Source organism: Peromyscus leucopus, chromosome 7 (assembly GCF_004664715.2).
Source record: "Peromyscus leucopus breed LL Stock chromosome 7, UCI_PerLeu_2.1, whole genome shotgun sequence".
Lineage (NCBI taxonomy): Eukaryota > Metazoa > Chordata > Mammalia > Rodentia > Cricetidae > Peromyscus > Peromyscus leucopus.
The window spans coordinates 116,533,178-116,558,305 of NC_051069.1; the positions used below are offsets into that span (position 1 = coordinate 116,533,178).

Below are 25,128 nucleotides of genomic sequence, written 5' to 3' on the forward strand. Positions count from 1 at the left end.
CGCCACCCTGTGTCCTTCAGTATTACCCTTTAATCCCACTGGTTTTCATACCTTGCCTATCTTCAATGGGTTCTGGCAGAGTTCCAGTTGTATTGTGTACATTTCCTTTTACAGAAGAGAAAGAAACTCAAATAAGTATATGTAATTTAAAAAATAAAAAAGCTGCTCTACCTAAGTGAATTTCATCATGCATCCAATGATGACTCAACTCAAAAAGATGTAAGCCACACAAGGCTTTGTTTCTTTGCAAACTATGATAAAGAGCCCAAAAAAGCAGCCAATTTTGTAAAAAAAAAAAAAAAAAAAAAAAATTGAAATGTAAAAAACATCTTTCTTACTATGTTACTTGGCATTCACAGATGATACTAGATAACTGAGTAACACAGAAAATGTGAGCCTGATTCAGGCTTAAGAAGTTGCCATTTTCAGGCAGGTCTCTGTGAGTTCATGGCCAGCCTGGTCTACAGAGTAAGTTCCAGGACAGCCAAGGATATACAAAGAAACCCTGTCTCAAAAACTGGGGGGAAAAAAAGCTGAAAAAAGGGCTAGAACTAAAGCTCAACGGTAAAGCACTTGCCTAGTATGAACAAGGTCCTGGAATCAATGTTAGGTATTGTAAAATTAATCAATCATCTAGCTAGCTATCACTAGTAAACTGTCATTACAACATTCTTTTTATTCAATGTCTATTTTATTATCTGAAATCAGATACAGTATGGATAAAATAGCTCTTTGAAAAGGAACAGTCAGAGCTGGAACTGCAGCTCAGTGGTAGAGCCCATTCCTAGTATTAGTGAAATCACAGTTTCAATCCCCAGCACTGCCAAAAACAAGTAAGAAAAAAGAAAAAGAACAGGTATATGTAGAACTTTATATAAGATTAACTTGCAAGCTGAATGATCCTAACTCCAATGACTTGTAATAACTGCCTTTCGGAGCCAGGCAGTAGTGGGGCACGCCTTTAACCCCAGCATCCGTGAGGCAGAGGAAGGTGGATCTCTTGAGTTCCAGGACAGCCAGAGCTACACAGAGAAATCCTGCCTGGAAAAACAAAAACAAAACAAAACAAAAAATCCAGTTGCCTTTTTGTAAGATTGGGCTGATTAATCCTGAAGCTGAGTAACAGGAACATGGAAGTTTAGTTGATTCCTTTCAGTTCTGAGTTAGTATAAAGACTGCCATTAGAAACTAGGAAAGCAAGCAAGCAAACACCAACACAAATCCACCTTTTGTATGGATGTAAACACAACTACAGACGCACCTGTGAGGCCAGCAGGAGGGAGACAGGAGGCCCCCCACAAATTCAAGGCCAGCCAGAATTCTGAAGCTCCTCAACTCTACTGTACTTCCTCCTCTGAGCCTCAGTTTCTTCTTTTGTAGAAAGCACAGTAAGTACACTTACCTCGGTGCTGCATGGAGGATTAACTATCACATGTAAATACTGCCTGGGCTGGAAGAGGAGGAGGAGGAGGAAGAGGAGGAGGAGGAGGAGGAGGAGGAGGAGGAGGAGGCGGCGGCGGTGCTCGCCTTTAATCCCAGCACTCAAGGAGGCAGAGCCAGGAGGATTTGTGAGTTCAAGGCCAGCCTGGGCTACAGAGTGAGTTTCAGGAAAGGCTCCAAAGCTAAACAGAGAAACCCCATCTCAAAAACAAAAAACAAACAAACAAACAAAACCAACAACAACAACCCCCACCAAAAAAAAAAAAAAAAAACAAAACAAAACACAAAACAAACAAACACTGCCTGGTGTAGTGCTGGCAGTCTTCGGAGAGCTGCCTGCCTTTTCTCTTTCTTATTTAACTGGACACGAGAACAATTACAATGGTATCTAGGTGTAGAACACCATTTAAAAATATTTGGAGTATGGGCTGCAGGTAAAACTTAAGTGATACAAGGTTTGCCTGGCAGGTACAAGGCTAGCATCCCCTCACAGAGAGGACGGGGGAGTAATGAGTTTGCTATTTGGGTGCTAACAATCAATCCAGTCCAGAACCACACACAATTAGCTCTGCCACTGAACTACACTCCCAGACCTCTAGGATAGGCAGAGGCAGCCCTGGATGGATAAATGTGCACTGGATGTCAACAGTTAGCATAAATATTAATTACTAACAAAAGGCCACCTCCAATTCTGCACACAGTACTGAGCATTGTGAAATAATCTAATTTCCTATGATCCCAAATAACAATCTACCCATGAACTTCTCAGCCTAAGCACTCCTCATAATTTCATTTCATCTTTCTATAGGATGCTATGTAATTCATTAAGTCATATGTTCAGCATCGAGGTAACTGTACCCTCAATACATCTGTCCAGAAAAATGAGAAATTCTTCATCCACCCCCCAAACTGAGGACTATGGTTTTCCTCTGTGCAAGGCAGTGAAGTTCAGATTTGCTAAAGCACATCTGTTCTCTACTTAATCAAGAATCTTAGGGAGCGGGTGAGGGAGCAGCTACTTTCAAGTAGTTATAGCAGAAAGTAGGTGGAGAAAGAGCTTTGTGTACAGCTGGAAAGCAAAATGATATTCTGACCCGTTAAGGTGATTCGTTTTTATACACATACATTTTGAAATTGTACAAGACTTTGAAGCAGAATTTAAGGCAACTTTATTTTTACTTTTTGTATTTTATTATTTAGCATTTGTTTATTTGTATATTTTGTATATATGAGTGTTTTGCCTGAATATATGTATGTACACCTTGGTGTCTGAGAAAGCCAGAAGAAAGCATGAAATCCTCTAGAACTGGAGTTACAGATGCTTATTAGCCACCGTGTAGGACTGGGAACTAAACCTGGGTCCTCTGTAAGAGTAGCCAGTGCTCCTAACCGCTGAGCCGTCTTTATTTTTTAATAAAGTCCTCAACTTTATTTTTTAAAGAGTTTAAAGTATGAAAAGGAAGAAGAGTAACTTTACAATGGGGTAAAACCAACAAACACTAATACATGTTGATAGCATGTGTCCTTCCTTAATGTAATGTAATAAAAATTACACTTCCTAAAAGGTATGTTCTCACCTAGGCTAAAATTGAGCTCATAATCCTCCTGCCTCACTCTCCAGGGCTGAGACTGTAATAATACAGTGCATCCCCTGAAAGTAACTTACACCTCTAACCCTAGTCTACAATACACCTGCACTCTTTTTTTTTTGGAGACAGGGTTTCTCATGTAGTTTTGGTGCCTGTCCTGGATCTTGCTCTGTTCAAACTCACAGAGATCCGCCTGGCTCTGCCTCCTGAGTGCTGGGATTAAAGGTGTGTGCCACCACCGCCCGGCTTCACCTGCACTCTTAAATCACCCCCAAACACCAAAACACAGGAACTGCCACTATCACAAATTAGAGAATCCTGAAATGACATGAGGATAAATGGGATCCTCAAACAGCAAAAGTTTCTCAGTACAGTAATCTGAATAAAGCATGAACTTGGATTAATAATTTATCAATACTGGCTTTTAAGGACTAAAAATGTAGTGTATTAAGGTAAGATGTTAACTAATACCAGGGGACCTACCTCTTACTCATCTTGCAGCTGTGACAAAACGCCTGAGGCAGACAACTTATGGAAGGAAGAAAGGTTGGCTCACGTCCATCATGCTGGACAGGGAATGTGTGGTGGGAAACAGTAGAGGTGGCTGCTCAGATTGAACCCAGTCAAGAAGCACTGAGTGGTAAATGCTTGTGCTCAGCTCTACATTCTCCTTTTCATTCAGTCCTGGCCTCCACCCAAGAATGGTAGTGAGCACAAGTAGAGCGGGTCTTCCTGCCTCAGTTAACATAATTTAGATAATTCTTCATGGATATACCCATATGTTTCCATGGTGATTCTAAATCCCATAAAATTAACTATCAAAATTATCTGTCTTAGTTATTTTTCCATTGTTGTGATCAGATCCCACAATCAAGGCAACTTATATGGAAAAAAGTTTATTGGGGCTTACAATTTCAGAGGGTGAGTCCATAACTATCATGGCTTGGGAGCACAGCAGCAGGCAGGCAGGCAGGGCACTGGAGCAGTAGCTGAGGCCTTACATCCTTATCTACTAGTAGGAGGCAGAGAGAGACTAAGCTAACTGAGAATGGCCTGGGATTTTAAAATCTCAAAGCACATCTTCAGTGACATACCTCTTCCAAAGTCACACATCTCCTACTCTTTCTCAAACAGTTCCACCAACTAGGAACCTTCAAGTATTCAAATATAGGAGCCTATAGGGCCACTCTCATTCAAACCACCACACTACCACACTATCCATGTACACATGTATGGGGATATGGGCATACTCTAGAACAGGCTCAACTTCTCTGTGAATCTAAAATTGTTTAGCATCAATTCAAAAAATAAGTATTTACCAGGCGGTGGTAGTGCATGTCTTTAATCCCAGCTCTCGGGAGGCAGGGGCAGGTAGATCTCTGAGTCCAGCCTGGTCTACAGAGCAAGTTCCAGGACAGCCAGAGCTACACAGAGAGACCCTGTCTTGAATTATCACCCTGCTCCCCAAAAAGCATACTACCAAAGATATGTAATCGAAAACTAAATACATAAAAATACCAGAGATGGCTCAGTAGTTAATAGCACTCACTGGCTGCTCCTGCAGAGGACCCAGGTTCAGTTCCCAACACCAACAGAGCAGCTCACAACTCTCTGTAACTCTAGTTCCAAGGGATCTGAAACTGTCCCCTAGACTCTCTGGCACCAGGCATAAATGTATACAAAACACTCATCCACAATTTAAAAAACAAAACCAAAAACCAAACAAACAAAACCCTACAATACCATCATCGGTCATTGGAGAATACAAAACTACAACAGACAAGGAATGGTGATATGTGCCTTTAATTCCAGTACTCAGGAGGTGAGGCAGGAGATGCATTATAAATTGAAGGCTACTGATCTACATAAAGTGTTCCAGGAGCCAATGAGATGGCTTAGCAGGTTAAGGCACTTGCCACCAAGCCTGAGGACCAGAGTTCCATCCCTGGGATCCACATGGTGGAGGGAGAAATGACTGTAGGCTGTCCTCTGGCTTCCACTTCATGATGCAGAACACCCACACATAAGAAATAAACATAATTTAAAAAATGGTTTGAGGGCTAGAGAGATGGCTCAGAGGTTAAGAACACTGGCTGTTCTTCCAGAGGTCCTGAGTTCTATTCCCAGCAACCACATGGTGGCTTACAACCATCTGTAATGAGATCTGGTGCCCTCTTCTGGCATGCAGGCAGAACACAGAATAAATAAATCTTAAAAAAAAAAAAAAAAAAAAAAAAAAAAAAAAAAAAAAAAAAAAAATTTGAGGCAGGATCCTACTGCATAGCCCTGGCTGGCCTGGAACCTGCTTATATATTACTAGGATAGTCTATAAAGCGAAACTGGGTTCAAAAAATAATAGGGGATGGGGAGCTACACTGGGATGTTACTTCATGCTAGAATTAAGAAACCATCTCCCCACTGGGTGGTGGTGACACACGCCTTTAATCTTAGCACTTGGGAGGCAGAGGCACGCAGATCTCTGTTAGTTCAAGGCTAGCCTGGTCTACAGAGCAAGTTCCAGGACAGGCTCCAAAACAACACAAAGAAACCCTGTCTAGAAAAACAGACAAAAAACCAAGAACAACAACAAATATCGATGAGCTTAATTTTACTTCTAGCCACTTCTGGAGTCATATCACTGCACTTGTGCTGTCAGCAGTCACGCAAAAATGCTTAGTCACTCCAGGGCTTTATGTCCTAGGTAATCCATGTGCAGCGTGATCATGTAATCTATGTGCATGCATGCGTAGCTATGTAAGCCCATATATGCACGCTCAAAGTGACCTATAAAAGCAGGATCCACCCACTTCCCCACCCTCACCAAAGGTAGTACACACATCTCTCTTTCTCCCTCTCTCCCTTCACTCTCATCCCTAGAGACCAGTCCCTGACCCCTTCTCTCTCCCCTTCCCTCAATAAACCTCCTCCATGGGTTCTGTTGTATGGTGTGACTCCTTTGTAGTTTTTAAAATACAACACTTAAGAAGTTAAACTGGGTGGGACAGCACATACCTGTAATTCTAGCACTTGAAAAGAGGTAAGAAATCAGGAGTTCAAGGTCACCCCTGACTACATAGCAGGATCAAGGATGCCCTGGAATACATGAAAACTGCCTCAAACAAAACCAAGCAAGCAAAGAGCTGGGCCAGTTTTCTCACGCCTTTAATTCCAGTACTCAGGAAGCAGGGGCAGGAGGATCTCTGAGTTTGAGGTCAGCCTGCTCTATACAGACAAATTCAAAGCCAGCTAAACTACACAAAACCTGTTTCAAAAAATAAACACCCCTGATATTAGCAGACAGGGAGGGGACCAGTCTGAACATGTCGGACAGGACAGACTCCCTATGACATAACCCCTCAATTACTTCTCTTTCCCTCTATGGACACTTCCTAGGAGCCTCACCCACTGTTAGGGGTTTTGTCTGAAATGTCCCCAGCAGGTTTCTATATTGGAACACTCAGTCCAGCCAAGAGCAGGGCTCTAAGAGGCTGTAGGAAGTTTGGGACAGCAGGCTTACTTGGGTCTGGAAGAGGTCTACATGGAGAGTTCCAGGACAGCCAAGACTACATAGTGAGACCCTGACAAAAGATGGGCAGGGCTGGGGGTGGGAGGAGATGTGAACAAAGTCCCCAAAAGACATGCCTAGCAGATCTCTGTGAGTTGAGGCCAGCCTAGTCTACAGAGCAAGTTCTAGGACAGTGAGGGCTACACAGAAATCCTGTCCTGGAAAAAAAAAAATCTGTACCTGCATACCAACTGAGTCCGAGTTCATACTGTGAGAAGACTGGAAAGTTACAGGCCCAGAGGCTTAGCTTGAGCTAGCTTGGTCCCTAGAGATCACCTATATACTCTGCTTGTCAAATGTTAGGTCATGATCTGATCTCAGTACCGGGAGACTAGAGTGGAAGAAAACCACCAGCTCTGTAATACATGGTTCAAGCCTTCACCACAGCCTCAGCAGGCCTGGTGGGCACAGAGCCTCACTCTATAAGACATGGTTCAAGCCTCCACCACAGCCTCAGCAGGCCTGGTGAGCACAGAGCCGAACCTATCCCCACCACTCGCATGCCCTCACATCTCCTCAGATAAGCTTCCAGACCATTTTCTACCCTTACTCTTCCATTTCATTCACTCCTCCCCACCTGAACTACAACAAAAACAAAAGAAAACCCAACCTGGTAAAAATGGTAACAAAAAAAGAATACATTATTCCCACTAAGAGTGTACACTGGTTGCCACCCAAAAGAACACAACTAAACCTTTTCTTAACAATCCCCAATTTGGAGGCTGGAAACATGGCTCAGCAATTAAGAGTGCTTACAGTCCCCTAGCACCCACATGGTGGCTCCCAACTGCCTTTAACTCTATCTCCAGTAGATCTGACACCCTCTTCTGGCCTCCACTGGCTTCTGCACACATGGTATACACTTACTTAAGCAAGCTGACACATACACATAAATAATGAGTGAATCTTAAAAAAAAAATCTTCCCAGGTGTGATGGCACATGTTTTCATCCAAGCACTCAGGAAGCAGAGGCAGGTGGTTATCTATGAGTTCCAGGTCAGCCTGGACTATACAGGAAGACCATGTCTCAAAAAACGCAACAACAGAAGTATCATACCTTTGTTCTTGAGCAGGTCTCCAGGCAGGTTTACACATACAGGATCCTTGCTGGATTGAATCAGGAGGGGACCCTGCAACAAGAAAGCCCAAGCGTCAATGGATGATGCAGAGGTGCCTGAGCTCACAGACATCAGTTGTTACTTCAGAGCTCAGTGTAACTCCAAGAAATCTGCCAACAGTCACAGGAACTGAGATCTGAAGGAAAACTCAAGTTTAGGTTAATAAAAAGTCTTCCTTCTCTAGAATTTGAGCTTGAAGCAGATGCAAACAAGCCCTGGTAATGCTTGCTTTTTTTTCTTGTTGTTGTTGTTGATTTTGGAAGTAGGGGTTACCATGTAACACAGGTGGGACTCAAACAGCTATAATCCTCCTGCCTCAGCCTCTTGAGAGGTGGGACCGCAGGCGTGCATCTGAAAACAAGAAATAAACAGTGCAGTGCCAGCTTAAGCAGGTACAGGATAGAAGCCACGGTAGCAGAGGAGAGGCCAGTGGCCCTTTCTTCCTTCCAAGATTTCTCTGAGCTCCCTTGCACAGGCATGCAGCTCACACAGCAGCTATGGAGAGTTAACTTTAATGACGGGGTTGAAAAGAATAAGAACATGAAGAGAAGGAGCCAGCTGGATCTCTGGAACAGCAGCTACGGCAGAACTCTTAGACACTTGCAAATCAGTGGGAAAATTGGGAGGTAAATGGCTGAATTGTGACTTTTAATGCCAGTTATAAAGAGGCAAAGAAACCTCTGTAAGTTCAGTTAGGTCTACACAGCAAGTTCCAGGCCAGCAAGATGATAAAAAAAAGTTCCTCAGTCTAATAAATTGAGGCCAGATTTCACTTTTAAACTTTTGTTCTACCTTTCCATTTTTATGTAAATCACAAACTACTTCAAAATAAAAGTTTTAAAAGATTTTTTTTAATTTTAAAAAATGTAGGGCTGGAGAGATGGCTCAGAGGTTAGAAGCACTGACTGTTCTTCCAGAGGTCCTGAGTTCAAATCCCATGCAACCACATGGTGGCTCACAACCATCTGTAATGAGATCTGGTGCCCTCTTCTGGTCTGCAGGGATACATGCAGACAGAACACTATATATGTAATAAATCTTTTAAAAAAAAATGTGGGGGGAGAAGGGGCGGCAGGGCACGCACACCTTTAATCCCAGCACTCAGGAGGCAGAGCCAGGCGGATCTCTGTGAGTTCGAGGCTAGCCTGGGCTACAGAGTGAGTTCCAGGAAAGGCTACACAGAGCACAAAGCTACACAGAGAAACCCTGTCTCAAAAAAACAAAACAAAACAAAAAAAAGTATTGTTTTTTACATGAGTGCTTTCCCTGTTTGCCTAAATGCAGTGCTATTGGAGGCCAGAAGATGGCATCCCATCTCCCAGGACTGAAGTTATAATCAGTAACAAGCTGTGGGTGGGTGCTAAGACTTGAACTCAGGACCTCTGCAAGAGCAGCCAGTGCTCTTAACCACTGAGCCATCTCTCCAGGCCCCAGTTTTAGTTCATGTTTTTAATTAATTTATTTTATGATGTGTATGAATGTTTTGCCTGTATGAATGTACAACATTTGTGTGCCTGGTACCTGCAGAGGTCAGAAGAGGAGGTCAGAGTCCTTGGAACTGCAGTTACAGACAGTTGTGACCACATGGGTGCTGCAAATCAAACCCAGATCCAAGATTAAGAAAGCATACTCGCTGTGACACACAGCTTTAATCCCAGCACTCAGGATGCAGAGGCTGGTGAATCTCTGTGAGTTCAAGGCTGGCCTGATCTACATGGAGAAAGCCTGTCTTGAAAAAACAAAATTAAAAAAAAAAAAAAAAAAAAAAAAAAAAAGCATACTCCTGGATGTGGCTCTGGTGGCCCATATTTGTAATCCCAGCTCTACAGAGGCTAATGTGGAAGAAGCACAGATGTTAAGAGGCCAGTCTCTGAGCTACTGAGTTGAGATGTTTTTCTGAAAAAGACAAATAGTGATGGAGATGCAGCTCGGTTGGTATAGTGCCTAACTAACAGGGACAAAGCCCTGGATTCAACTGCCAACACTCTAATGAAAGAAACATTTTTAGCACCAGATAGATGGATCCTCCAGTTCCTTATACCTTTATATGTAGAGATGAACTTTTACAGGGACTTTCCTCTGGATCTTAATCAGAAAAACTGCAGCTTTAAGTGGGGCACCAATTGTGAAGTCACAGAAAACTTTACGCCTCAGCAACATGCTTGAAATACTTCTCTGTTGCATGAAATCAGAGCCACAGCAAACTAGGGGACAGTAGTGCCCTGCAGACCCAAGAACAGCCTATCAACATTTGTTTTCCACTGTGTGTGTATATGCACCTGTGGGCGTGTGTGGGGAGGTGGAGGCCAGATGTTGACCTTTGGTGCTGCCCCTCAACATTTTCTCTCCTTTATTATGATTGTGTGTATGATGTGGGAGGGAATGTGCCTCTGTGCACATGTGGAGGTCAATTTTGTGGAGCTGGTTCTCTCCTATCTTTCCATGGGCTCTAGGGATCAAACTCAGGCCTTCTGGCTTGCACATTACACACTTTCACCTTCAGGGTCGGCTCGACCAGCCCTCACCTTGTTTCTTGAGAAGGAGTCTCTCGGTGGTAAGGATAGGTTAGGCTGGTCAGCGAGAGTCCCAGAGACCCTCTGACCACAAGTGTGCCAGCACTTCTGGCTTCTTACTTGGGTGCTGGGGTCAACTCAGTTCCTCAGGCCTGCCTAGCAAGCAAGCATTTACTGACAGAAACATCTCTTCAGCTGCCAAGAGTTTTCACGTTTAAGTCACTGAAGTTTGATTTATTTTCCAACAAGAAATCCTTTTATAGGCTGGGTGGTAGTGGCAAATGCCTTTAATCACAGTACTCAGGAGGCAGAGGCAGGAGGATCTCTGAGTTTGATTGAGCCAGCCTGGTCTACAGAGTGAGTTCCAGGACAGTCAGGGTTACACAGAGAAACCTTGTCTCAAAAAGCCCTAAATAAATAAATAAATAAATAAATAAATAAATAAATAAATAAATAAATAATAAACAAACAAATTGAAAAATTTAAAAAAAAAGCGAAAAGAAGAAAAAGAAATCTCATGGTGCTGGACAGATAACTATATATTGGATATAAATAGTGGTCAAGAGCACTTGTTGCTCTTGCAGAGAACCTGGGTTTGGCTTCCAGCACCCAAATGGTGGCTCACAACTATCAGTAACTCCAGTTCCAAGATCTGAAGGCATCTTCTGCCCTCCACTGGTACCAGGCACACACATGGTGCACATACATACACCTAAGTAAAATATTCATACACATAAATTAAAAAATAAATCTAAAAAAAATTGTGTGTAGAGTTTAGGCCTTAGGGACTTTTCCTTATCCACTACCCAAAAAAACAAGGCAACTGAGGAAAACTGGGAGCATGAAAGGTGGTCTTCCTCACGGAAGACACACCACTGGATGTCCTGTCAGATGGGCAACCCTGAAAACACACATAACAAGTAACATCATACAGACTTAGAAGGTTATATTTCAAAACATAAATGTAGGGGCTGGAGAGATGGCTCAGAGGTTAAGAGCACCGACTGCTCTTCCAGAGATCCTGAGTTCAATTCCCAGCACCCACATGGTGGCTCACAACCATCTGTAATGAGATCTGGTGCCCTCTTCTGTATACATAATAAATAAATAAATCTTTAAAAAAAAATAAATGTATATACATATATGCATGCAGTAACAATTAACACCATGAATTTGGAGGACAAGGGAGAGAAGTATATGGGAGAGTTTAGAGGGAGGAAAAAGGAGAGAGAAATGTAGTTAGATTATAATCTCTTTTTTTGTTTGTTTGTTTTTGTTTTTTTGAGACAGGGTTTCTCTGTGTCGTTTTGGGGCCTGTCCTGGATCTCACTCTGCAGACCAGGCTGGCCTCGAACTCACAGAGATCCACCTGGCTCTGCCTCCTGAGTGCTGGGATTAAAGGTATGCGCCAATGCCACCCGGCAAATTATAATCTCAAAAAAATAATTTAAAGCAGGTGGTGGTGGTGGTGGTGGTGGTGGTGCTGCTGCTGCTGCTGCACGCCTTTAATCACAGCACTTGGGGGGGCAGAAGCAAGCAGATCTGTGAGCTCCAAGCCAGCCTGGACTACATACAGATTGAGTTCCAGGACAGCCAGGGCTGTTACACAGAGAAACCCGGTCTCAAAAAACAAAACAAAACAAAATAAAAAATTTAAAGTTCTTTCTTTTCCAAAATAAAGTATTCCTCAACAAAAAACCAAAATTACTAGTTCAAAATTTTACACATTTTGACACAACTCTAAAGCAAGAAAGAATTATTTGTTAGTCATAGGACACACATGGCATGTACTCACTCTTAAGTGGATCCTAGATATAAAGCAAAGGACAATCAGACTACAACCCACAGATCCAGGGAGGCTACTTAGCAGGAGGGACCCTAGGATGACTATGGCTTATAATAAGTTTTGGTTTTACCCAATCACTGGGTAAGCTTTAGTAAAACATTTCACTATTAGGATAAGAATTTTTACTATTTCAGGTTGATGAAAGAAAATGCTGGCCATACTTTCAGGAGAGGAGGCTAAAATCATTTTGGAATATGGATTAGCCTACAGAAAAATGTCTGCTGTAAATCAAACAGTGAAGGGGAAGATGAATAGGAATCTCACTTACACAACTTAAGTAAAACATAGCTCTGTGAACAAATGAAGCTAGGTTTCTTCTGTATCCCAGAATCTAATCAATATTTATATGTATAATTCAGCTATTATTTGGCTTAAAAGAGCTAACTGGAAAATGTTATCATTTTTACTATTTTCTAAAGAGAAAGTATTTTCCAGTTTCAAATAACCCTGGACTTTTGAATTATAATCTGTTTTTTTGTTCAGGCTACCTGTGTATTAGTTCTCCTGAAGTTGTACATTTGTACATAAAATGTTTTTACATTTGAAAAAAAGGATAAATACTATAGAATTGTATTACATGAAATATATAGAATATACAAATATATAGAGACAGAAAAATTAGACCTTCTCTCAAGATGGAGAAAAAAAGAAAATAGAGCAGTGATTTCCTAAGTACAGAATCTCTGTTTTATGTGATGGAAAAGCCCCACAAACAGACAATAGATAGTATCAGGACATAATATTATGAACGTAATAAATCAATATAATTAAGATAATTAATAAATATCATAAATATAGTTACTGAATGAATACTGTGAATGTAATCAGTGAATACCACAAATGTAATTAATATCATGAGTGTAATTAATGAATATGATGTGTAATTAAAAAAATAAAAAAGTCAGTAAAAAAAAGTTCTTTCTTTTCCAAAATAAAGTATTCCTCAACAAAGAACCAAAATTACTAGTTCAAGATTTTACACCTCTTGACACAACTCTAAAGCAAGAAAGAATTATTTGTTAGTTTACATTTAAGTATTTCTAATTTATGTTCTCAGGTTGCTTCTAAGATAGGCTGCCACCTAGCCCAGGCTAGCCTGGCTTTGCTCTATACCTGAAGCTCATCTTGAACTCCTGAATCATTATTCCCTTACCTCTATGATGCTCAGATTACAGGTCTGTATCATCACGCCTAGTAAACTAAACCCATGATGATGAATGTATCTTCTAAGTGATTGAAAGATTTCTCATGATTAAAGTATTTAAATTGTTAACTTCTTTTTTTAAAAAAAAAAGATTTATTATTTATACAGAAGAAGGTGCCAGATCTCATTACAGATGGTTGTGAGCCACCATGTGGGTGCTGGGAATTGACCTCAGGACCTCTGGAAGAGCAGTCGGTGCTCTTAACCTCTGAGCCATCTCTCAAGCCCTAAATTGTTAACTTCTTAAATGAGTGCTAGGATTAAAGGTATGCACTATGACTTTCAGTTGAGTTTTGTTTCTTAATTTCTCAATTCAAAAATTCTCTATGTGTGGTAGCGCACCTTTAATCCCAGCACTTGGGAGGCAGAGGCAGACTGATCTCTGTGAGTTTGAGGCCAGCCTGGCCTACATAGCAAGTTCCAGAACATCCAGGACTACATAGAGACCCTGTCTCAAAAAAACAAAACATAACAAAAACAAAGATTCTCTTTGTATAAGACAAGGTATTTATAAATTATATGTTGAAAATATGTTCTCTTTATTTTGTCTGGTTTGTTTGATTTTTGCTTTTTTTCTTTCTTCAAGTTAGGATCCTGCTTTATAGCTGTCTGACCTGATATCCATTATGTAGTCCAGGGTGGTCTTGAACAGATGGCAATCTTCCTTCCTCACCCTCCCAAATAACAGGACTACCACCAAGCCTAGCTGCAGCTGTCTATGTGGTAGCCTGCCAGTCCAGTAAGGGTTATTATTTTGTGGACATCTCGTTCTGGAAACCTGAATGCTGTGTAAATGGCATGTCTCTTTGTCTGAGAGGGCTGCAGTGTTCAGACTGGCACAGGATTTGTGACCTGAGAATAACTGGGAACTACTACTACCCTCCAGAGTGCTGGAATCAAAGGCACTTACAACTTCTCATTTTTCCTCCTGTACTCCAGGCTGGCCTCAAACTCACTGTGTAATCCAGACTGGTTTTCAACTCAAAACAATCCTCATGTCTCAAGTGTCCCAAGCACTAAATCTTTCTGTGTGTATGTATGTTATATGTGTTGGTGGTGTGTGTACATGTATGTGTGTTTACCCATGCCTGCACATTCAGAGGCTAGAGGTTGCTATCAGGTGTCTTCTATCTCCAACTTTTTTTTTTTTGCAATGGTCTTTTTGTTTGGTTTGTTTTTGACACAGGGTACCACTGTGTGACATTTGCTATCATGGAACTCACTATGTAGAACAGACTAGCTTTGACTCAAGAGATCCACCTGCCTCTGCCTCCTGAGTGCTGCGATTACAGTCATGCGCCACCACAGCCAGGCCAAGATTTTTTTTTTTTTTTTTTTTTTTAAAGATTGGGTTTCTGTGTAGCATTGGCTGTCCTGGAACTCACTCTGTAGACCACCTCAAACTCACAGAGTTCCACTTTCCTCCACCGAGTACTGAGATTAAAGGCATGTGCCACCCACCATCACTACCTATTGCAACCTTGCTTTTTGAGCAGGGTCTCTACTGAACCTGGAGCTCATAGATTTGGCTCAGATGGCTAGCCAACAAATTCCAAGGATCTGCTCTCTCTGCTACTGAGATGCTGATGTGCCTGGCTTTTTTTTATGGGGGGTGCAGAGGATCTGAACTTTACCAATTAAACCATCTCCCCAGCCCTGACACATAATTATCTAACATCATGTGTAGAAATACATTATTTTGAGGGGCTGGAGAGATGGCTCAGCAGTTAAGAGCACTGACTGCTTTTCCTGAGGAGCCGGATTCAATTTCCAGCACCCACATGGTGGCTAATAACTGTCTGTAACTCCAAGATCTGACACCCTCACACAGACATACATGCAGGCAAAACACCAATACACATAAAATAAAAATAAACTTAAAAAAAGAAATACATTATTTTTAGAGACTCAATAATCCATGCAATAGTGAAAGCACAGTAGTGCTTTCTTGGGCTAGGGACTGGAGCCATGGCTCAGTGGTTAAGAGCACTAGCTAGATTCAGTTCCCACCACTCACAAGGTGGCTTACTATCATCCAGAACACCACTCCCAGGAGACACAACACCCTCTTCTGGATTCCATGGACACTGCACATATGTGATCCAAGACAGAACAGGCAAAACACTTATACACATAAAAAACAATTATTTTTGAAATGTTTCAAACTAAGTCACAGGCTACCTGTCAGAATCTGTGATTTATCATCTGCAGTGTCGTCACTCATATTGAACGGATCTGCATCAAGACTCATTTCTTACCTGACTGGGGCAGATCTTTTCTTTAGTAGCTGTGGAATGTTGGCATGGGTCTTCCTTTGCTCCCTCACAGGGGTCTCGGAAAACTTCGGCCTGGTCTTCTTGATCTCTGAAGACCTTTGGCTCCATGCTCTTGGTTCTCTCTTCCCTATCCAAGAGCTCAAAAGCCACAGGCCCTCTTGCTGTGGGGTCCACTAGTCCACACCACCCAGTCTTGCCCCCATAATCCAAGGTCTCAAAGGTTTCTTCACAACAGCCTTCTGCATGGGTCCTCTGCAGCTCCAGGGGTGATGCCCTACTCTGACTTCTAGAAGAGCTTGAGGCTCCAGGTTTTCTATCTGGAATCATACTTGGCTCCTTCTCAGCATGAAGCCCTTTGGAGACACTGACTGAGAGTTCAGAGTATAACTCCTGTACCACAGCAGTCATGGAGGAATCAAGTGGAACTGGCTGAGTCTCTACTCCAGATGACAACAGCATTAGGGCAGACGGAGATTAGGAGTCAAGTCTCTTACATCAATGGTTTACCCTGACACAAATCAAAGGAAGGGATACACGTTTAAAACCTTGACAGGGAAGAAGAACTGTTTCAGTTCACTTGGGGTAAAATATAGAAAACAGCCGGTGGTGGTGGTGGTGGTGCAGGCCTTTGATCCCAGCACTCGGGAGGCAGAGCCAGGCAGATGGACCTGGTCTACAAAATGAGTTTCAGGACAGCCAGAGCTGTTACACAGAGAAACTCTGTCTCAAAAAATAAAACAAACAAACAAACAAAAATGGAAAACAGATTCAACTTCAAATGTCAGCATTCTCAAATACCAAAATGTCTATTGAAATGGTGGAAAAAGATGCATCTTAATCTTCAATAGGAATGTCATTGACCTTAATTAAAATACTGCCTTGTGAATATTGTTTAAATGTGAAGCACATAACAAAGCTTAGTGGTAGAGCACTTACTTACTCAGGGTATATAAAACCCGAGTTCAAGCCCTAACACCACCAAAATTAACTGTTACCACCGAGTGTTGGGACTCATACCTGTGATTTTATTATTCAGGAGGTTGAGACAGGAGGATTAACTCAAGTTCAAGAACAGCCTCAACTACAGACTGAGTTCGAGGCTATCCTGGGCTAAGATTGAGCTCCTATCTCAAGAATATGGGGGAAGGGGGAGGTGCTAGCAAAACGGCTAAGTGGTTAAAAGTTGCAGATGACATGAGTCATAGTCTGTATGAAGGTATATTACTGTGATTGGTATAATAAAAGGTTAACTATTGGCCAATAGATAGGCTGGAGGTATAGGCAGGACTTCTGGGCAGAGAAAGAAAGGAAGAGGAGGAATCTAGGCTTGTGAGAGAGAAGGCAGGAGACTTGGAGGAAGCAGGATGGGCAGTGCATGACAGAACATAGATTAATAGGAATAGGCTAATTTCAGTCATAAGAGCTAGTTAAAAACAAGCCTTAGCCAAGGCCAAGCTTTCGTAATTAATAAGTCTCCATGTCATTATTTGGGAGCTGGCTGGCAGGACAGAGACAGACTCCTTACATCTCTGCTTCGGAGTGCTGGAATTAAAGGCATGGGGCACCACCACCCAGCTAACACCTGGCATTTTTTATATGGGTTCCAGGGATCAAACTCAGGTCCTAGCTATCAATAAAATTTTGGTGAATGAATATATGTTGAAGGATATTGGAAATTTTAATAAATTTACCTTTCTTCTTTGAAGGAAGATACTGGAAAATGCAATTTCATTCCGTTACATACTTGAGATCCATCCAGACAAGTTCCTAACTAACCCAACTCCTTTAGCAGAATCCTTTTTGACTTTTATTCAACTTGTGGAGATTCTCCAAGGGTTTTTATAGCAACCACCTATTTCATTCACAGAACAGTCCCGTGAGCTAAGCGGAGTCAGTATCACCTTCCCGTTAGAGATCTTCATACCACAGCCGAGGAGGTAGAAAATGACGAGCCTAATAGGATATACTAAGGAAAGGAGGACTCTCAGAGGAGGACTGCCACTGTGCTGGTGGTTAAATGTCTTGTACTGACTGCTAGAAACAGGCTATTTGCTGAAATATTCACCTAAGTATTTTGCAGTAGTACAGGGGTGAAAATATAGCTCAGTAGTGGAGTGCTTGCCTAGCATGCATGAAGCCTTAGCGCATTTGTGGGGGAGTGGCTGGGGGAAGAGAGTGAGAGCACAGAGAACACACACGATGCCACATGCTAGTTCTTTTTTTATTTGTTAGTTTTTGTTTGTTTGTTTGTCGTTTTGTTTTTTGATAAGAGTTTCTCTGTATATCCCTTGCTGTCCTGGAACTAGCTCTGTAGACCAGGCTGGCCTCAAACTCAGAGATCCACCTACCTCTGCCTCCCAAATGCTGGGATTAAAAGGTGTACTGGATACATGCTAATTCCTAAAACAACAACAACAAAAAAGGGTTTTCTAAAATTCTTGGGCCAGGGACTGGAGCCATGGCTCAGTGGTTAAGAGCACTAGCTGCCTCTTCCAGAGGACCTGGATTCAGTTCCCACCACTCCCAGAAGACACAACACTCTCTTATGGATTCCATGGACACTGCACATATGTGGTACAAGACAGAACAGGCCAAACACTTATACACATAAAAATTAAACACTAACGTAAAAAAGATTTAAGGAATATTTGCTTTTAGATGGGAGGTGGCACACATCTTTGGTATCAACACTTGGGAAGCAGAGGAAGGCAGAACTCTGTATGTTGAGTTTGAGATCAGCCAGGTCTATATAGCATGTTCTAGGCCAGTCAGAGCTGCATATTGAAACCTTGTCTCAAAACCAAAATTACCTAATTTGAAGGCTGGAGAGATAAGACTCTGGTTATGAGCGCTTACTGTTCTTACAGAGGATCTAGATTCCAGCACCTACATCAGTTAGCTCACAACCAGCTGTAACTCCAGCTCCAGGGGATCTGACACCCTCTGGCCTCTGAGGGCACCTGAATGCTTGTGGTGCACATAAACTAATGCAAGGACACTTACATATATATTAACTTTAAAAAAAATGAATAAGAGGCTGGAGAGATGGCTCAGAGGTTAAGATCACTGGCTGCTCTTCCAGAGGTCCTGAGTTCAATTCCCAGATACCATATTATGGTGGCTCACAATCATCTATAATGAGATCGGATGCCCTCTAGACAGACAAGAGTACTCACAAGTTAAAAAAAAAAAAAAAAAAGAAAAAAAAAAGCAACAACAACAACAAAACAAAAAACAAAAAACAAAGCAGGGCAGTGGTGGGGCACGCTTTTAATCCCGGCACTCGGGAGCTGGAGGTAGGTAGATCTCTCTGAGTTTAAGGCCAGCCTGGTCTACAAAGTAAGTTCCAGGACATCAAGGACTAAACAGAGAAAACCTGTCTTAAAAAACCAATAAATAAAAAATAAATAATAAACAAACAAACAAATAAATAAATGCTGCCTAAATCAGGGCTAGAGAGATGCCTCTCAACTGTTAAGAACACTGACTACTCTCCCAGAGGACCCAGGTTCAATTCCCAGCACCCACATGTCAGCTCACAAGTGTCTTTAACTCCAGAATCCAACACCCTCACACAGACATACATGCAGGCAAAACAGCAATACACACAAAATAAAAATAAATAAAAGTAGCTGGACGGTGGTGGCGCACGCCTTTGATCACAGCACTTGGGAGGCAGAGCCAGGTGGATCTCTGTGAGTTCGAGGCCAGCCTAGTCTACAGAGTGAGCTCCAGGACAGCCAGGGCTACACAGAGAAACCCTGTATCCACAGGGGAAAAAAAAAAAAAAAAAAAAGCAGGTGGTGGCTCAGGCCTTTAATCCAGCATTAGGGAGCCAGGTGGATCTCTGTGAGTTTGAGGCCAGCCTGGTCTACAGAGTGAGATCCAGGACAGGCACCAAAACTACACGGAGAAACCCTGTCTCGAAAAACCAATAAATAAATAAATAAATAAATAAATAAATAAATAAATATTGTTCAAATCATTAATCTCACAGTAGTAACCCTGTCTCGAAAAACAAACAAACAAACAAATAAATAAATAAATAAATATTGTTCAAATCATTAATCTCACAGTAGTAATCCTAGCATTTAGGAGGCTGAAGCTAGGAGAACCTAGGATTCAAGACCAGCCTGGGTCACTCAGGGAGACCTGGTTTCAAAAAACATAGGAAAAAAAAAGAAAGAGAGAAAATCCCTAAATTACCCAGGAGAGATCCACTATTACACTACTATATACAGAAGAAACATGGCAAAACCCATAGATTCTCCATCTAGAAACAATGCTGTGGGGCTGGAGCAATGGCCGCTCTTGCAGAGGACCCATGTGGTGGCTCACAGCCACATCTAACTCTAGTTCCAGGAGCCTGCCACTGTCTTCCAGCCTTTACAGTCACCTGCATACAGACGGTACACGTACATACACTCAGCATATACACACACACATAAAATAGAAATACAAACAACTAAAAATCAATAAATATCTTTAAAAAACAGTGTGGGGGCTAATTTATCCCTTTCATAGTTAGAATCTTCCTTTCTCTAGCTACTGGATATTTCTGAAGGCACTTCAGATTTTAGGTCATTTGTCTATGTATATGGGAGTTAGCAGAAATAAACTGGAATTGCTATTTGATGCCAAAGGGAAGTAAGAAATACTCAATTTTAACTTGGTTTGGATTCCTCTTCCTAGTTATCACAATGCACACAAGTGGAGTAAGTACAGGAAAGAACAGTGTAAGGATGGGTCACCAAGATGGCTCAGCAGTTAAACTGCTTGCCTTTCAAGCCCGATGACCTGAACACAATCCCTGAAACTCACAAGGTAAAGGAGACCCACCCCCCAAGTTGTCCTCTGGCCTCTACATACCCACTGTGGCGAACACAGGCCCACAGTCACATACACCATCCATACACAATAGCGTAAATCAAGACATGTGAAGAGTAAGTGCATCTCCCTGTGGGAAGAACACACCTGCAACTGCAGCACCTGAGCAAGCAGGGCCATGAGTTCACGAACCCGGGATACACAGCAACTCTCCACCAAAGAAAACAAACTTACGGGTGCACACAGGCTTCTTGGGTCGCTGCCACCTTGTGTTCAAGACCTCTTTCTCCCCTGCCCACCAGGGAGATATGGGTGTTCTCAAAAGCTAACCCACAACTCTCTTCCTAGGTTTCATTTCCTTGATGATGTCACCCTTCCTCGAAGTTTCTCTGCTGAGGAAAACTCAATTCTGTCTCCTTGGACTGGGGCTGTAGCTCAGTGAAAGTGCTGGCCTGGGTCAGAGGATGAAAACATGGCTCCAGAGTTCAGAGTGAGCACTACTCCTGCACAGGGCCATTGTCAGGTTCCCAGCAGCCACATCGAGCACACCATAACCTCTTGTAACTCCAGCTCCAGGGGATCCAATTCCTCTTCTGGCCTCTGAGGCTACCACATGCATGTGCACAGACACACACATACACACAAATAATAGTAATAAAAAAAATGGGGGGGTGTCCCCCCATCCTTAGCACAGAAGATAAAAACACAACAACACAAAAAACAAAAACAACCAAGAAACTGTTCCTTTGATCACTGTTACTATTATGATTCAAAAAGTCCACTCTTGGGTATATGCATAGAAAAACATGTCTACAAAACACAGGACAAACATTCTTAGCAGAACTATTCACAGTGGACAAAAAATATAAACAAATACAAATGATCAGTGATAAGTGGATGAACAAAATATTTGTCTAGTTATTCAAAGAAATATTAAGCCATAAAAAGGAACAAAGTACCAAGAGATCACAAAATAGACAGACTTTGAAATTACTATGCTAAGTGTAAGAATCCTGTTAGAGAAACCACGAATTTTAAGGTCTTATTTCTATGACATTTCAAGCACAGGCAAATCTATAAAGTGGATATTAGTAGTTACTTAGGGATAAGAATTGGGCCATGGGGCTGGAGAGATGGCTCAGAGGTTAAGAGCACTGCTTGCTCTTCCAAAGGTCCTGAGTTCAATTCCCAGCAACCACATGGTGGCTTACAACCATCTGTAATGAGATCTGGTGCCCTCTTCTGGCCTGCAGGGATATGTGCAGACAGAACATTGTATACATAATAAATAAATAAATTTTATTAAAAAAAAAAAAATTGGGCCATCACAAAGTGACAGGGAATGCTTAGTTTCATTCTGGAATAATGAAATTGTTTGGGGACTGGACAGATGGCTCAGTGGTTAAGAGCACTTGCTACTCTTATAAAGAACCCGAGTTCAAGCCGGGCGGTGGTGGCGCACGCCTTTAATCCCAGCACTCGGGAGGCAGAGCCAGGCGGATCTCTGTGAGTTCGAGGCCAGCCTGGGCTACCAAGTAAGTTCCAGGAAAGGCGCAAAGCTACACAGAGAAACCCTGTCTTGAAAAACCAAAAACCAAAACCCAAAAACCAAACAAACAAACAAAAAAACAAAGAACCCGAGTTCAGTTCCCAGCACCCATATGGTAGATCACAACCACCTCCAAAGGACCCAACAACCTTCAAAGGGAACCACACACATACAGAGACAAATGGAAGATTTTGAGGCCAGTGTGGTCTACACAGAGAGTTCCAACCTACGCAGGGGTACACAGTGAGACTTGGTTGGTCTCCATTATAAATAAACAAGTAAGCAAATAAAATAAAAAGTTCTAAAATTAGGGCTGGAGAGATGGCTCAGTGTTTCAGCTGCTCTTGCAAAGGACCCAGGTTTGGTTCTCAGCCATCCATCTACATAGTGACTGATTTCCGTTAAATCTAGTTCCAGGGATCCAGGATCCAATGTTGTCTTCCGGTGCCTGTGGACACTGCAGGCAAAACACTCAAGCACACAAAATCTTTTTTAAAAAGTTCTGAACCAAATGTGATAGAGTACATCTTTAGTCCTAGCACTCAGGAGGCAGAGGCAGGCAGATCTCCCTGAGTTTCAGTACAGCCAGGAATATTTTGAAAGACCCAGTCTCAAAGCAAAACAAAATAAAAGCCACCAAAACTAAAGTTCTAAAATTGATCACAGTAATGGCTGTACTATAAAGTGCATAAACTTGTAGAGTTTAAACAAGCAAGCTATGTTAGTTTCTACATGTGTTTACATGGCTTTTTACTTATTTTTTTTGTTTCTGTGGTGCTTAAGATCAAGCCCAGGGCTTCAGAAATGCTAGGCTAGGTTGCTCTACCATTGAGGACCATCTCTAGTCCAGATGAATTGTATCTTGATGAATTACATCTTAACAAGGCTGATATTTGAGGTGGAGTATTTAACAGCTCAGCTGTTCTATGTATTTTATTTTGTGTGTATGAGCATTATGTATCTGTACAAGGCCAGGTGTGGTAGCACTCGAGATGAAGAGGCAGTCTGAGGCCAGCCTGGTCTAAAGCAAGTTCAGAACAGCAGGGCTGTTACACAGAAAAACTCTGACAAACCAAAGGGGGGAAAAGGCAAGGAAAGGCAGGCAGCTCAGGAGGTTAAGATGACACTCCATTACATACAAGTTCCAGGTCAGTCTGGGCTACATGAGAACCCGCCTTAAAGCCCCACTGATGAACCACATATTAACAGTGTTGCCTGGGAGGTGTGCTCAACAATAACCCATTTGTCTGTTGTACATTAGTGATTACTGTATCTTAACTGTATTTCGATGGAAAGCATTTGTTTGGAAGATATAAGACCCTGGGTCTGAGCACCAGCAACACAAAAAATGAGCCAACAAACAAACAAAAAACAAATAGTATGAGTTACATTACATGGCTTTTATCAGTCTCCCAGATCTAAATACAAAAAAGCTGCTAAATACATAACTAGCAAGGATTAGCCTTTTATTTTATCATTATTTCTCACTGTCAGCCCTCTGTCTCAACTATCAAAGTTCTTAGATTAAATCCCTAATAAATTTGAAAAACCATTAAAAAAATTCCTTAATAAATGTGTAGCAAAAAGCAAAGAACAAGCTAGTTTAGTCTACAGAGCCAGTTCCAGGACAGCCAGAGCTACAAAGAAACTCTCTCTCTCTCAAAAAAAAAGAAAGAACAAGTAACATGTTTATAAAATACAGACAGCGATTTGTTTACAAGCCTTCTCAATGACTTATAACCAAGCTACTAGGGAAGAATGCCAGGTCATTATCTAGTTTAAGGTTTGAGCAAAAATTAACCCATTCACTTAAGAATGACTCTTAGCAGGTTGGAGAGATGGCTCAGCGGTTAGGAGCAATCTTCCAGAGGATCTGGGTTTGATTCCAGCACCCACATGGCAGCTCACAATGGTCTGTAATTCTGGCTCTGGGAATGTGATGCCTCTGGCCTCTGCAGGTACCAGGTGTGCAAGCAAAACACTCATATATACATAAAATAAAATTTAAGGCTGGGTGGTAGTAGCACTCACCTTTAATCCCAGCATTTGGGAGGTAGAGGCAGGTGAATCTCTTGAATTCAAGGCCAGCCTGGTCTACAGAGTAAGTTCCAAGACAGCCAGAGATACACAGAAAAACCCTGTCTGGAAAAACAAAACAAAAAAAAGAAAGAAAAGAAAGGGGGAAGAGATATTATAACAAGTGACCTCTCATCTGTTTCCAATGCAAAGCTCTATAGGGAACAGTTCAATCTCTGGACTAGGGCCAGTGTCCCTATTCTGACTCCACTCACAAGCTGCACAGCCTGAAATGTCTTCGGTTTAAATGAACTTTCCTGGGCTTGTTTTCCCCATGCAAAATGACCAACTCAAAATAATCACAAGAAAATCCCACTATGAAAAAGATAACTTCTCTTTTGTTTCAGATATCAACAGGAGTACAGGGCTCAAACTAATGCCTTCAGGAGGTACTCATGGACATTTGAGGCAATTTAAGAACACTTTACATACAAAAAAAAAAACAGAAAGCTTTTCTTCAGTGTGCCTTCAGGTAATCTGGAAGTGTGAGCCCCTACCCTACCAAAAATAAAAAATGACAGACACCTACTAGGAAAGAATTAATTAACATCAAAACTCTGTGTCATTAGAATATTTTACAATGCCAAACAATCTACAGTGGCAACGTTCCTAATCAATCAACTCCCCCCAACACACACACACACACACACACACACACACACACACACACACACAAATTTTAAACAAAGAAAGCAGAATAGAGAACTATAAAAACAAAGAAAACAGAATAGAAAATGTACCACAGTAATCCCTTCTCTTTAGTTCATTGGGGCACACACCTTTAATCCCAGCATTTGGGAGGCAGAGGCAGGTGGACCTCTGAGTTTGAGGCCAGCCTGGTCTACAGAGGGCGTTCCAGGACTATACAGGAAAAAAAAAAAAAAAACTGTTTCAAAAAACAAACAAACAAACAAAAAAAAAAAAACAAGGAAAGAAAAAAAAAGGAAGAAGCAAAAAAGAAGAGAACATTGGGCACCACCATGCTTGTGTCAAGGAACAATACTCAGAATGATCAGGCCTTCCGAAGTTCCCAGCACCCCTTTCACCTTGAGAAAAGGGCTTTCTTTCCCAAAGATTGAGATTCTGCAGCCAGTCCCTCCGCCAGGGACATTCAGACACTGTAGT

General features: G+C 41.9%; 1 protein-coding gene across 5 annotated transcripts in view; it reads right to left on the reverse strand.

The window, feature by feature from the left end:
* The window catches only part of Prr14l (proline rich 14 like), a 74,192-nt gene that overhangs the window by 46,396 nt on the left and 2,668 nt on the right, over positions 1-25,128 (reverse strand). For 2 of the 5 annotated variants that reach the window (XM_028870715.2, XM_028870720.2), the window contains exons 2-4: positions 15,534-16,059; positions 7,652-7,724; positions 52-105 (exon numbers count right to left, since the gene is read on the reverse strand). In XM_028870715.2, coding sequence (XP_028726548.1) covers positions 52-105; positions 7,652-7,724; positions 15,534-16,010 — 604 coding nt within the window. In that variant the 5' untranslated portion in view covers positions 16,011-16,059. The remainder of the gene's footprint in view (positions 1-51; positions 106-7,651; positions 7,725-15,533; positions 16,060-25,128) is intronic. The other 3 variants (XM_028870718.2, XM_037208149.1, XM_028870722.2) reach the window with 3 other exon arrangements.